The sequence below is a fragment of the Oncorhynchus gorbuscha genome, linkage group LG07, assembly GCF_021184085.1.
Source record: "Oncorhynchus gorbuscha isolate QuinsamMale2020 ecotype Even-year linkage group LG07, OgorEven_v1.0, whole genome shotgun sequence".
NCBI classification, from domain to species: Eukaryota; Metazoa; Chordata; class Actinopteri; order Salmoniformes; family Salmonidae; genus Oncorhynchus; species Oncorhynchus gorbuscha.
In genome coordinates, this window is record NC_060179.1 from 60,727,832 (window position 1) to 60,742,853 (window position 15,022).

At 47.4% G+C, this 15,022-nt stretch overlaps 1 protein-coding gene across 2 annotated transcripts in view; it reads left to right on the forward strand.

Moving 5' to 3' along the window:
- Positions 1 to 13,798, forward strand: part of LOC124039300 (protein shisa-9-like) — a 45,355-nt gene extending 31,557 nt beyond the window's left edge. For both annotated transcript variants that reach the window (XM_046355240.1, XM_046355241.1), the window contains exons 5-6: positions 3,343 to 3,447; positions 10,919 to 13,798. In XM_046355240.1, coding sequence (XP_046211196.1) covers positions 3,343 to 3,447; positions 10,919 to 11,388 — 575 coding nt within the window. In that variant the 3' untranslated portion in view covers positions 11,389 to 13,798. The remainder of the gene's footprint in view (positions 1 to 3,342; positions 3,448 to 10,918) is intronic.
- Positions 13,799 to 15,022: the final 1,224 nt, after the last annotated feature.

The following is a 15,022-nucleotide window of genomic DNA, read 5'->3' on the forward strand; positions in this document are numbered from 1 at the left end:
TACTTCATTTGCACACACTGTACATAGACTTTTCTATTGTGTTATTGACTGTACGTTTGGTTATTCCATGTGTAACTCTGTGTTTTTTGGGTCTCACTGCTTTGCTTAATCTTAGCCAGGTCGCAGTTGTAAATGAGAACTTGTTCTCAACTTGAATACATGGTTAAATAAAGGTTAAATATACAGTGCCTTGTGAAAGTATTCGGCCCCCTTGAACTTTGCAACCTTTTGCCATTTGACGCATGCACATTTGTGGCCTGCTGGAAGTCATTTTGCAGGGCTCTGGCAGTGCTCCTCCTTGCACAAAGGCGGAGGTAGCGGTCCTGCTGCTGTGTTGTTGCCCTCCAACGGCCTCTTCCACGTCTCCTGATGTACTGGCCTGTCTCCTGGTAGCGCCTCCATGCTCTGGACACTACGCTGACAGACACAGCAAACCTTCTTGCCACAGCTCGCATTGTGCCATCCTGGATGAGCTGCACTACCTGAGCCACTTGTGTGGGTTGTAGACTCCGTCTCATGCTACCACTGGAGTGAAAACATCAGCCAGGAAGCATAGGAACTGAGAAGTGGTCTGTGGTCACCACCTGCAGAACCACTCCTTTATTGGGGGTGTCTTGCTAATTGCCTTTAATTTCCACCTGTTGTCTATTTCATTTGCACAACAGCATGTGAAATTTATTGTCAATCAGTGTTGCTTCCTAAGTGGACAGTTTGATTTCACAGAAGTGTGATTGACTTGGAGTTACATTGTGTTGTTTAAATGTTCCCTTTATTTTTTTGAGCAGTGTATATATTTTTACATCTACACACAATACCACATAATGACAAAGCAAAAACAGCAAAAACCTTCAATATCACATTTAAATCAGTATTCAGACCTTTTACTCAGTACTTTGTTGAAGCACATATGCAGTGATTACAGCCTTGAGTCTTCTTGGGTATGACTCTACAAGCTTGGCACACCTGTATATGGGGAGTTTCTCCCATTCTTCTCTGCAGATCCTTTCAAGCTCTGCCAGGTTGGAGGGTTGAGCATCGCTGCACAGCTATTTTCAGTACTCTCCAGAGATTTGATTGGGTTCAATTCCGGGCTCTGGCTGGGCCACTCAAGGACATTCAGAGACTTGTCCCGAAGCTACTCCTGCGTTGTCTTGGCTGTGTGCTTAGGGTCATTGTCATGTTGGAAGGTGAACCTTTGCCACAGTCTGAGGTCCTGAGCGCTCTGCATCAAGGATCTCTCTGTACTATGCTCCGTTAATCTTTGCCTCGATCCTGACTAGGCTACCAGTCCCTGTCTCTAAAACGCATCTCCACAGCTGCCACCGCCATGCTTCACCGTGAACATGGTGCCAGGTTTCCTCCAGACGTGACGCTTGGCCTTCGATCTTTGTTTCCTCAGACCAGAGAATCTCGCTTCTCATGGTCTGAGAGACCTTTAGGTGCTGTTTGGCAAACTCCAAGCGGGCTGTCATGTGCCTTTTACTGAGGAGTGGCTTCCGTCTGGCCAGTCTACAACAAAAACCTGATTGGTGGAGTGCTGCAGAGATGGTTGTCCTTCTGACAGGTTCTCCCATCTCCATAGAGGAACTCTGGAATTCTTGGTCACCTCCCTGACCAAGGCCGTTCTCCCCCAATTGCTCGCTTTGACTGGGTGGGCAGCTCTAGGAAGAGTCTTGGTGGTTCCAAACAGTGTTTGGAAAAAGTACCCAATTGTCATTCTTGAGTAAAAGTAAAGATACCTTAAAAGAAAATTACTCAAGTAAAAGTGAATGTCACCCAGTAAAATACTACTTGAGTGAAAGTTTAAAAGTATTTGGTTTTAAATATACTTAAGTATCAAATGTTAAAGTAAAATTATAAATAATAAAGCAAAGCAGGTGGGATCCTTTTCTTGTTTTTAAATGTACTGATAGCCAGGCACATGCTCCAACACTCAGACATAATTTACAAACAAAGCATGTGTTTAGTGAGTCTGCCAGATCAGAGGCAGTAGGGATGACCAGGGATGTTCTCTTGATAAGTGTGTGAATTAGACAATTTCCGTGTCCTGCATTCAGCGAGTACTTTTGGGTGTCAGGGAAAATGTATGGAGTACAAAGTACATCATTCTCTTTAGGAATGTAGTAAGTAAAAGTAAAAGTTGTCAAAATTATAGATAGTAAGGTAAAGTACCAATACCCCAAAAAACTACTTAAGTAGTACCTTGAAGTATTTTTACTTAAGTACTTTACACCACTGGTTCCAAACTTCTTCCATTTAAGAATGATGGAGGCCACTGTGTTCTTGGGGACCTTCAATGCTGCAGACATTTTTTGGTACCCTTCCCCAGATCTGTGCATCGACACAGTCCTGTCTCGAAACTCTACGGACAATTCTTTCGACCTCTTGGCTTGGTTTTTGCTGACATGCACTGTCAGCTGTGGGACCTTATATAGACAGATGTGTGCCTTTCCTGATCATGTCCAATCAATTGAATTTACCACCTTGGCACTCCAATCAAGTTGTAGAAACATCTCAATGGAAACAGGATGCACCTCAGCTCAATTTCGAGTCTCTGAATACTTATATAAATAAGGTATTTCTGTTTTTTTATTTTTCGTACATTTGCAAAATTTGAAAAAAAACCTGTTACGCTTTGTCGTTATGGGGTATTGTATGTAGATTGCTCAGGAGTTTTGTGTTTAATCTATTTTAGAATAACACTGTAACGTCACAAAATGTGAAGTAATTCAAGGGGTCTGAATACTTTCCGAAGGCACTGTATATATTGCAAACTGTGCTGGCATGCCTTGGCAATGTTGGTGTAACAGTACATCATAGGGAAAAACACTTGGGGATTTTTATGGCGATGTACCGGTATGTAGGAATGATCATGTGAGCCTACTGTCTGTGCTCATATAGGCTACTAACAGACCCCAATTCTATGGCCACTGCCCATGCAGGGTGTGAGATGGCTCTGCCCCTATGCAACCCCTGTGTCCCACTTTTCTTGTTCCCCCTGACAGCATGACAGAGGCTGGGCCAGCAGCGGTCATTGATGAAGTTTTTTTCTACTTAGTTTGTTTGTTCCATTGTTAATTAGTCACACCTCATTTAGCACTAGGGGCCACATCCTCCCTTGGCAAAACAGCACTTTGCAACAGGCAGTGTTGGGCTGTGATAGATCTGTGACAGATAGGGAAGAAGAATTCTCAATCCCATCACAAATGTTAGGAGCATTTGCATAGTATGCTGTCTGTACAATTGACAAATAAAGTGGTATTAATCTTATTACTAACTTTATTCTCTTTTTTTCTCTCCATCTCGCTCTCTCTTACTCTCTATTCTTCTTTCTCCCTACAGAGCACTACCACCTGAACAATTCAGCCTTATACCCAGGAATGCCACACCCTCATAGCAACCTCAGTGGACTGGGCCTCAACAAGTACAACTCCCTCAGGGCTGTGGGTAAGGCCACACACACACACGCACATGCATAAGCATAATGGACACAAACATGCGTGCACACACACACACATGCATAAACACACATTAACACACATATAAACATATGGACACACACATGCGGACACACATGCATTCTCACACACACACACACACACACACACACACACACACACACACACACACACACACACACACACACACACACACACACACACACACACACACACACACACACACACACACACACACACACACACACACACACACACACACACTCCAGGACATGCTGATCATAATCCAGACTGGCACTGTAACCTTTTCAAACCATCGTAAGGTTTTCAAGCTGGCATCTGATGTGGTTTCGGCTTCCTTCATGGAAAAGACATATCATGAATGAAAGGAGATATCCTACTGGCAATACAGTCTCAGCGCTTTTCTGGAAAGTGTAGGTCAGATCCATATACACTCAGTGGCAGTTTATTAGGTTCACAAAAATGGTTTGCTCCTACAGGCAGACAGGCATCAACCGCTCATTCCGTTCACCAGCTCCAGAGGTCTACATCACCGGCCTTCTAGGCGTCACTGAACTGGATTCATTACCACCAACCCCGGACTGTCTTGTTTCATTACGCACACCTGGTTCCATTTCCCCCTGATTAGTATGTGTACATATGTGTCCTCTTTTCCCCTTTGTCCTTGTTGATTATTGTTCCGTGTCCGTTGGTCTTGTGAGTACCTGTGCTGTGTTGTATTCGCTTGCGTGTTACCATGTTTGTGTGCACTTGTTATTATGTGTCACAGTCTTCGAGGAGTAGTGGGGTTGGAGTCAGGTGAGAGAGCAGAGGGTTCGGAAACTCGTATTTTATTCCGGTACAAACGGTCACGCCAAAATACTGGGCGCATAAAACTGATCGGCCCAACACAGGACCCAAACAGTCTGGAGAAAATAAAATACAAATACACATCCACACTCTAACAGAGGTACAATCCCGCACAAACCTAAGTGGGCCTAACAGGCTTAAATAGACATAAATCAAGAAACAAAAGGGACAGGTGCAACCAATAAGACCAAACAAACAGAAAAGGAAAAAGGGATTGGTGGCGGCCAGTAGACCGGCGACGACGACCGCCGAGTGCTGCCCGAACAGGCAGGGGAGCCACCTTCGGTGGGAGTTGTGACAATACCCTCCCCCCGACGTGTGGCTCCCGCAGCGCGTCGCCACCGGCCTAGAGGGCAACCCGGGGGGCGAGGTGCAGGGCGATCCGGGTGGAGGCGGTGGAAGTCCCTCAGTAGTGAAGGGTCCAAAATGTCCCCCACCGGTACCCAGCACCTCTCCTCCGGACCGTACCCCTCCCAGTCCACGAGGTACTGTAGGCCCCTCACCCAGCGTCTAGAGTCCAGGATAGCACGTACTGTGTACTTTGGGGACCCCTCGATGTCCGGAGGGGGCAGAGGGACCTCCGGAACCTCACCTTCCTGCAGGGGACCAGCCACCACCGGCCTGAGGAGAGACACATGAAACGAGGGGTTAATACGATAGTAAGGAGGAAGCTGTAACCTATAACACACCTCGTTTATCATCCTCAGGACTTTAACTGGCCCCACACACTGCGGCCCCAGCTTCCGGCAGGGCAGGCGGAGGGGCAGGTTTCGGGTCGAGAGCCAGACCCGGTCCCCTGGTGCGAACACGGGGGCCTCACTGCGGTGTTGGTCAGCGCTCCTCTTCTGCCGTCCACTAGCTTGTTTTAATGAAACAAGCTAGTGGACTTGTTTCCTTCACCGCAGGAGCCCATTCCTCCACCACAGGAGCCTTGGTCTGGCTCTGATGCCATGGAGCCAGGACCGGCTGGTACCCCAACACGCACTGGAATGGTGACATGTTAGTAGAGGAGTGGCGGAAGGAGTTCTGAGCCACCTCCGCCCATGGGACGTACCTCGCCCATTCACCAGACCGGTCCTGGCAATACGACTAAAGAAACCTACCCACATCCTGGTTCACTCGCTCCACCTGCCCATTACTCTCGGGGTGGAAATCCGAGGTCAGGCTGAACGAGACCCCCAGCCGTTCCATGAACGCCCTCCAAACTCTGGACGTGAACTGGGGACCCCGATCAGAAACGATGTCCTCAGGCACCCCGTAGTGCCGGAAGACATGGGTAAACAGAGCCTCCGCAGTCTGTAGGGCCGTAGAGAGACCGGGCAACGGGATGAGACGGCAGGACTTAGAAAACCGATCCACAACTACCAGGATGGTGTAGTTTCCCTGAGATGGGGGAAGGTCGGTGAGAAAATCCACCGACAAGTGAGACCATGGCCGTTGTATAAAGGGGAGGGGCTGTAAATTCCCTCTAGGCAGGTGTTGAGGAGCCTTGCTCTGAGCGCACACCGAGCAGGAGGAGACATAAAACCTCACGTCCTTGACCAAAGTGGGCCACAAGTACCTCCCCCTAAGACTCCGCACTGTCCTCTCGATCCCAGGATGACCCGAAGAGGGTAGTGTATGGGCCCATCGAATCAACCAATCACGGACACCAAGAGGCATGTACTGAACACCTGCTGGACACTGAGGGGGTGCAGGTTCCAACCGTAACATCCGCTCGATCTCCGCGTCCACCTCCCATACCACTGGTGCTACCACACTTGAAGCCGGGAGGATGGGAGTTGGATCATTGGGCCGTTCCTCGGTCTCATATAGGCGGGACAGCGCGTCGGCCTTCGTATTAAGGATGCCTGGCTGATAGGAAATCGTGAAAAGATATCGGGTAAAGAACATGGCCCACCTGGCCTGACGCGGATTCAATCTCCTTGCTGCCCGGATATACTCGAGATTACGATGGTCAGTCCAGATGAGGAAAGGGTGCTTGGCCCCCTCAAGCCAATGTTCCCACCCATTCAGAGCCTTGACTACAGTTAACAACTTCCAGTCCCCCACGTCATAGTTCCGCTCCGCCGGACCGAGCTTCCTCGAGAAGAAAGCGCAGGGGCGGAGTTTTGGTGGCGTGCCCGAGCGCTGTGATAGCACAGCTCCCACCCCGGTCTCGGACGCGTCCACCTTCACTATGAACCCCAAAAAGGGGTCCGTATGAGCCAGCACGGGAGCATCGGTGAACAGCTCCTTCAGGCGACTGAAAGCTCTGCCGCCTCTGCTGACCAGCGCAAGTGCGCCGGTCCCCCCTTCAGCAGTGAGGTAATGGGAGCAGCCACCTGACCAAAACCCCGGATAAACCTCCGGTAGTAATTTGCAAACCCTAAGAATCGCTGCACTTCCTTTACTGTGGTCGGAGTTGGCCAATTACACACGGCTGTAATGCGGTCACACTCCATCACCACCCCAGAGGTGGAAATGCGATAACCCAGGAAGGAAACGGCTTGTTTGGAGAACACACATTTCTCAGCCTTAACATACAGATCATGCTCCAGCAGTCGCACAAGTACCCTACGCACCAGAGACACGTGCGTGGCGCGTGTGGCAGAATAGATCAGTATATCATCGATATACACTACCACCCCCTGCCCGTGCAGGTCTCTGAGAATCTTGTCTATGAAAGATTGGAAAACGGCTGAAGCTTTCTTCAACCCATAGGGCATGTTGAGGTACTCATAATGGCCAGATGTGGTACTAAACGCGGTCTTCCACTCATCTCCCACCCGGATACGCACCAAATTATATGCACGCCCGTGAAATTATTCCACCGCCGTGGCGATGAGAAGTAGCGAGTAACTAAACCCCACTGTGATGGACTTTAGACCACTATAATCAATGCACGGACGCAGACCTCCCTCCTTTTTCTTTACAAAAAAGAAGCTCGAGGAGACGGATGACGTGGAGGGCCGAATGTACCCCTGTCCCAGAGATTCAGTGACATATGTCTCCATAGCCACTGTCTCCTCCTGGGACAACAGGTACACGTGACTCCTGGGAAGTGCAGCATTTACCAGGAGGTTTATCGCGCAATCCCCTCGTCTATTAGGTGGTAATTGGGTCGCCCTCTTCTTACAGAAGGCGATAGCCAAACCGGCATATTCAGAGGGAATGCGCACAGTGGAAACCTGGTCTGGACTCTCCACCGTCGTCGCACCGATGGAAACTCTGATACACCTGCCTGAACACTCCTCTGACCACCCTCGGAGAGCCCCCTGTCTCCATAAAATCTCAGGATTGTGATTAGCCAGCCAGGGAATCCCCAGCACCACTGGAAACGCAGGTGAATCAATAAGGAAGAGACTAATCCGCTCCTTATGATCCCCCTGCGTTACCATGTCCAGTTGAACCGTGGCCTCCCCGACCAGCCCTGACCCTAATGGTCGGCTATCTTAGGAGTGCACGGGGAAAGGTTGGCCTAACGACACCAGGGGAATCCCTAGCCTTAACGTGAGCCCACGATCCATAAAGTTCCCAGCTGCGCCTGAATCGACTAGCGCCTTATGCTGTAGAGAGGGAGAAAACTCAGAAAAATAAATTAGTAAGAACATATGACCAACAAGGAGCTCTGGGTGAGTCTGGTGCTGACTCACCTGGGGTGAACAAGGAGTGCTCTGCCGGCCATCCCGACTCCCAGACGAGCTCCTCAAGCACCGATCGGCAGTGTGTCCTCTCCGAGCCTCCTCCGGTCACCCTCGATGCAGCCCCCCCTAACTCCATGGGGATTGGAGCGGGAGGGCCTGGAGGTGGAACCAACAGGGCACGTTCTGGACTCCCGCGGGCAGCCAGCAGGTTGTCCAGTCGGATGGTCATGTCAATAACTTGTCGAGGGAGAGGGTGGTGTCCCGACAAGCTAGCTCCCTGTGGACGTCCTCCCGGAGGCTACAGCGATAGTGGTCCATCAGGGCCCTGTCGTTCCACCCCGCCCCGGCGGCCAAGGTCTGGAACTCCAGCGCAAATTCCTGCATGCTCCTCGTCTCCTGTCGCAGGTGAAACAGCCGTTCGTCCGCCGCTCGGCCCTCCGGTGGGTGGTCGAACACGGCCCGGAACCGGCGGGTGAAGTCGGGGTAGTGATCCCTCGCCGAGTCTGGGCCATTCCACACTGCGTTGGCCCACTCCAGGGCTCGACCAGTCAGACAGGAGACGAGGACGCTCACGCTGTCCTCCCCCGAGGGAGTCGGACGAACGGTAGCCAGGTACAGTGACCTTGATCGGCGGAACCAGGGGCACTGGTTCCAGTATCTCAAACGTCCAGCCCCCTGGTCTTTTCACGCGTGACAGTGTCTAGGCAGTGGTGGAAAAAGTTAAAGTAAAGATGATACTCTTTAATATAAAATTACACAATAAATGTCACCCAATAAAATATTACTGGTTTTATATATACTTAGTATCAAAAGTACATGTGCTAATATATACTGAATTATCAAAGGTAAAAGTATAAATAATTTCATATTCCTTACATTAAGCTAACCAGACAAAACACTCCAACACTCAGACATAATTTACAAAGGAAGCATCTGTGTTTAGTGAGTCCACCAGATAAGAGGCAGTAGGGATGACCAGGGATGTTCTGTTGATTAGTGCGTGAATTGGACCATTTTCCTGTCCTGCTAAGCATTCAAATGTAACGAGTACTTTTGAGTGTCAGGGAAAATGTATGGAGTAAAAAGTACATTATTTTCTTCAAGAATGTAGTGAAGTAAAAGTTGTCAAAAATAGAAATAGTACAGATGCCCCAAAAAACTACTTAAGTAGTACTTTAAAGAATTTGTATTTAAGTACTTTACATCACTGTGTCTAAAGGTTACATAGAACGGTGCGACAAACAAAAAACAACTAGTCAGTGAAGTCCTGTGGGCGAAAACATCTTGTTTATGAGAATGGTCGAAGTAGAATGGCAAGAATCGTGTAAGCTAACAGGCGGGCCACAAACAGACAAATAATGGTGCAGTGCAACAGTGGTGTGCAGAACAGCATCTCGGAAAGCACAACTTGTCAGTCCTTATCGCGGATGGACTATTATAGCAGACGACCACACCGGGTTTCACTCCTATCAGCTAAAAACAAGAAGCGGCTCCAGTGGGCATGCGATCACCAACACTGGACAATTGAGTGGAAAAACATAATCTGGTCCGACGAATCGCGGTTCCATGCTGATGCCAGTCAGGATTTGGCATAGGCAGCATGAGTCCATGGCCCCATCCTGCCTGGTGCCAATGTTTACAGGCTGGTGGTGCTGGTGTAATGGTGTGGGAATTTTTTCCCTGGCACGTTTGTTCCCTTGATACCAATTGAGCAACATTTGAATGCCACACCCTGTAGAATCCATGCCTCAAATAATTCAGGATGTTCTGGAGGCAAAAAAGGGGTCCAGCCCGGTAGTAGATGGGTGTACCCAATAATCTGGCCACTGAGTGTATATACACAGTGTATGGTTCTGGTGAAGGTAATGTAAACGTTTTGTTAATTTCCTTAGGACTACACAGCTGATTCAAATAATCAAAGCTTGATGTTGAGTAAGTTATTTGAATCAGCTGTGTTGGGCAAAAACCAAAACATGCACCCAGGAGCTACAGTGATGTTGTGGTACAGACTGGCAGATTATGAACTTGGGAGATAGAAATATTAAAGTCGCACACTCTATACTATTCACAGTAATGTATTATTTTGTGTCTGAAACAACATTATGGCAGTGTGTTGGGACAGAACACAACATTCACACCGACAGACTGAAGAGAAATACAGCAATGGACAGGGACCAGAATCTCTGTCACTCCACAATCTACTTTTCAGGCATAAAGGGATGATTCACTGACTAGAGTGGAATGGAAAGTATTGCACTCTGAATTCCTCTCAGAAACATTCGCTCTTTCTCTTAGATTTCTCTCTCTAATGAGTATCCAGGCATTACACACATACATATTGCCAGGCAGATAACGCTGATCCGACCTGACAGAGGTCACACGTACACACGTACACACGTAGACACACACACACACACATGTATATAAACGTATGTAGGAACACACATACTGTACATATGTACAGGCAGACACTTGATTATTATGTTTTTTATGAAAATCCTTCCTGAATTGAAATGGAATTGACACCAACTCTGGTGCTTCATTCAAAACCAAAAGCATCATCTGTGTGAAAGGGGCATCATGACTTCAACCCACAGCTCAGAGAGAACAAAACGTCATTGATGTGTTCATGGAGAGAGACAGAACAATAAATTCACGAGAGCACACACACAAAGTGAGCAGGACAGGGTTAGGAGTGTGTGTGCCTGAGGGATCGGGGTTCTGGAAGCACTGACCTCACTGCTAAGACCGAGGCTGTCCCCGTCCCCCTGAGCTGACCGAGGCTGTCCCCGTCCCCCTGAGCTGAAGCTACCAGACACACTGGCCTCCCAGTGCCCACCCTATTTATAACACAAACGTATTACAGTCGAGTATTTTAGTTTTTTTTCTGAAATCAGGGCCTCTTCTTAGACAGTTGACAGTTAACTACAGGCCACTAACTCTCTTCTCTCTTGTCTTCTGCAGCGGACACTGCCTCTAGGGGATACTATAAGAGCTACCCTTTGATGGACTTCTCCCAGTACCAGGCAGCTCCAGCCTTCCAGCCCATCTCCCTGCACCCCAAGGACAAGTCCTACCTTCACCAGGACCACCACCAGCTCCCCACCCACCACAACCTCCACGCCCCCCTCTCCATCTCCATCCCCCAGAGCCACCCGGAGAGGTCCCGCCTGTCCAAGACCACCAGCCACCCCCTGTTCTCTAGCTCGGCCTTGAAAGCCTGGGACACCAGTGGACACTACGTCCAGAGGCAGGCCTCCCAGCCTGGGCACATCTCAGCCCATCAGCATGCCTATTCCACCAGGAGACTGCACAGCGTAGAGAATTTCCCGGAGATGTTCAACCACCCTGTGTCATATGGCCACCCATCCTCCTACCACCACACCAGGCATAAGAGCTACTCCACCAACAGCAAGACAGAGGTCACTGTCTGAGAATGGAGCTCTGAGTTCCTCTGTACCTACAATGATACAGAAACAGATACAAAAATGTACAGGATAGAGAGGAGTGTCTAAAAGTGTTTAAAAGATACTGGATGAAGGGGTGTTAAAAGATATGGCAACAATGCATCAGCATCGCCACCCACCACCATGACTCAAGTACAATAACTGAACCACAAAGATCCCCAAGACATTGATAATGCAAGAGAAACACTGTCGCTCTCGGAACACCTCTGAGCCTCTCGGTCTCTATGTCTACCACAACTCCTTGTTGCTCTGAACCTTTCTTTAACTCTACCACATCTCTCCTTGCATTCTTCTCTGATCTTGTTCTTTCGCCTATATCCTCTATTTCCCACTCCCACAGCTCCCCCCTCTCTCAGCCCTTAGAAGCGCTGTGTTCAGGCCTTTAGAGGGATGATGGCACCCCTGGGGCCACATTACCTCGACAGGGACAATGCCATCCTCACGTCAGCTCCAATCAGCCTCCGCCCCAGCACAAGACAGAGAGAGAGAGAGGGAGAGAGACAGGTAGGGAGATAGTGGGAAATCACTCTAGGGATCTTTAGAGGAAAGCCGGATGACAGGAGTGGACAAAGTATATATGTACAGATTTTTCTTCCCTGGGGGTGAAATGAAGGAGTCATTGTGGATCTGGAGACTGTATAGCCTGGGTGCCAGTCTGTTTCTGCTCTCTTGCCAACTCCTTATGGAATTGTCATGGCTTGACAATGACAATGGAGTAGGCAATGGCACAAACAGATCTGGGACCAGGCTAGAGACTGGGTCTTGGTGGAGTGTTTATGAGTGCGTGTGAGTATGTGAGGACACACTGGGCTGTCAGTGTAAGTGAATTCGCTGCGGCATCTCAGACCCCAGAGGAGGTCTTCCGTGTTTTCCCCTGATGCACGGACAGTAAAGGGCACAGACAAGAGCTCTAAAGGTGTTGCTAAGGCTACCGGACTCTCTTTAAATGGCAATGGATGTACCCTATTCTACAAGTGGTGCATCTATTTGTTTATCAGGACTATGATTAACCACTGAGGGAGAATAAAGAAACAAAAGTATTGTTGAAAAGTAGGATACTTGTACATGACTAAATGACACATAACAGGCAGGGGACTAGTGATAGCAGCACCTTTGGTCAGTTGCAGTAGTTCTAAAACCCAGACAATGGTGCAGAAATATGTAAGGACCAATGAAGTCTAATCGACACTACGGTCTCTTGGAAGGTATTGGGTTGAGCACAAACTCACCCTGAAGAGGTACACACATGTAGCCTTGTAGGACCATCCTGATCTCGCGATCTAGCAAGATCAGGATGACCATACAAGGCTAACACACATGGCCAACGTACTAGCTGCACACTTCAGATTGATCCACTTCCAGAAGTGCTAATGCTAATGAAGGCAATGAATACAACTAAACTCTTTATATGAGTCATGATCATGATGCATTACTACCCCTTACCTCGCACATCCCTACCCTTCCTCCTTTTCGACAAGTAGTCTAACGTTTAAGAGTGTGTGCGCCAGTAACCGAAAGGTCACTGGTTCAAATACCCAAGCCGACTAGATGAAAAATATGTCAATGTGCCCTTGAGCAAAGCACTTAACCCTAATTGTGTCTGTAAGTTACTCTGAATAAATGACTAACATGTAATCTTCTCTCTATTCCTACTCATCTTCTCTCTATTCCTCCTCTACCATTTTCTAATCAGCTCCTCTCCAGTTGTAACCGTAGCCTTCCTTCATCTCTTCCCTCTCTCGGCTCTCTCATCAAGTCTCTATTCACCCCATCTTTTGGAGAGCTATTTTCTTTCTCATTCCCTCCCTATCACTCGCTCATGTTCCATCTGTTCTCTGGCTCTAGGCGGTGTAACTGATAGTCCTTTGGCCCCCTGCTCTGTTTCCCAGTCCCATCACCCCACGTCCCACAGCCCCAGAATGCAGGTTTGCTTGCGTGTGTATGTATGTGTTTCAGGGCAGTGGGCTGAGACAAGGGCATGTGTACTCTCACATGAACATGATTGAAACTACCAGACACTGTTTAAATGACTCCCGCGCCAATAACAGCTTTTAAAACAAATGTTTTGACGACAAGAACAGAAAACAGACACATTTTCATTTTCAGCTAAGTTTTCCACTGAATGCTTCCTGTCCTCAACTGAAAACCGAACATAGCCTATGCAATACCAAACCTGTAACACTGTATCAACATCAACACGCTAGCATTACACCCTCACGACAAATTGTAAGATACCACCACCACAATGACTACCGCAACTGGTCATAACCATGTCATAACAGCTGACATAACTTGCCATAACATGTCATAATGGTCATAACACTGTCATGACCCATATATCACCTGTTGTGATATATATTGTGTTATTTTATGGCTGGTTATGACACCTACATACAAAACCCACATTTTTTTTCAATTTCTTACATTTTTTAAAAAGTCCTTTGTTGTTGTAATGTATTCATTAAAGTCATGTTTAAAAAATATATATTTTAAATAACTTGTAGAAAATACACTTTGTGTCATGAAGCATTCTGGCCACCCTGTGTCACTTTACTTGGACTAAGAAAATACAGAGAGTGAAGAGTGCAAAGATGTCATCAAGACAAAGGGTAGCTACTTTGAAGAATCTCAAATATAAAACAAATTTTGATTTGTTTAACACTTTTTTGGTTACTACATGATTCCATATGTGTTATTTCTTAGTTTTGATGTCTTCACTATTATTCTAGAATGTAGAAAATAGTACAAATAAAGAAAAAACCATGGAATGAGGTGTGTCCAAACTTTTGACTGGTACTGTATATATACAGTTGAAGTCGGAAGCTTACATACACTTAGGTTGGAGTCATTTTTCAACTACTCCACAAATTTCTTGTGAACAAACTATAGTTTTGGCAAGTCGGTTAGTACATCTACTTTGTGCATGACACAAGTAACTTCTCCAGCAATTGTTTACAGACAGATTATTTCACTTATAATTCACTGTATCACAATTCCAGTGGGTCAGAAGCTTACATACACTAAGTTGACTATGCCTTCAAACAGCTTAGAAAATTCCAGAAAATTATGTTATGGATTTAGAAGCCTCTGATAGGCTATTTGGAGGTGTACCTGTGGATGTATTTCTAGGCCTACCTTCACACTCAGTGCCTCTTTGCTTGACATCATGGGAAAATCAAAAGAAATCAGCCGGGACCTCAGAAAATAAATTGCAGACCTCCACAAGTCTGGTTCATCCTTGGGAGCAATTTCCAAATGCCTGAAGGTACCACGTTCGTCTGTACAAACAATAGTATGCAAGTACAAACACCATGGGACTACGCAGCTGTCATATTGCTCAGGAAGGAGACACGTTCTGTCTCCTAGAGATGAACGTACTTTGGTGCGAAAAGTGCAAATCAATCCCAGAACAACAGCAAAGGAACTTGAAGATGCTGGAGGAATGCTGGAGGGAAACAGTAAAATAAAATACATCATATATCGACATAACCTGAAAGGCCGCTCAGCAAGGAAGAAGGCACTGCTCTAAAACCGCTACAAAAAAGCCAGACTACTGTTTGCAACTGCACATGGGGACAAAGATCGTACTTTTTGGAGAAAT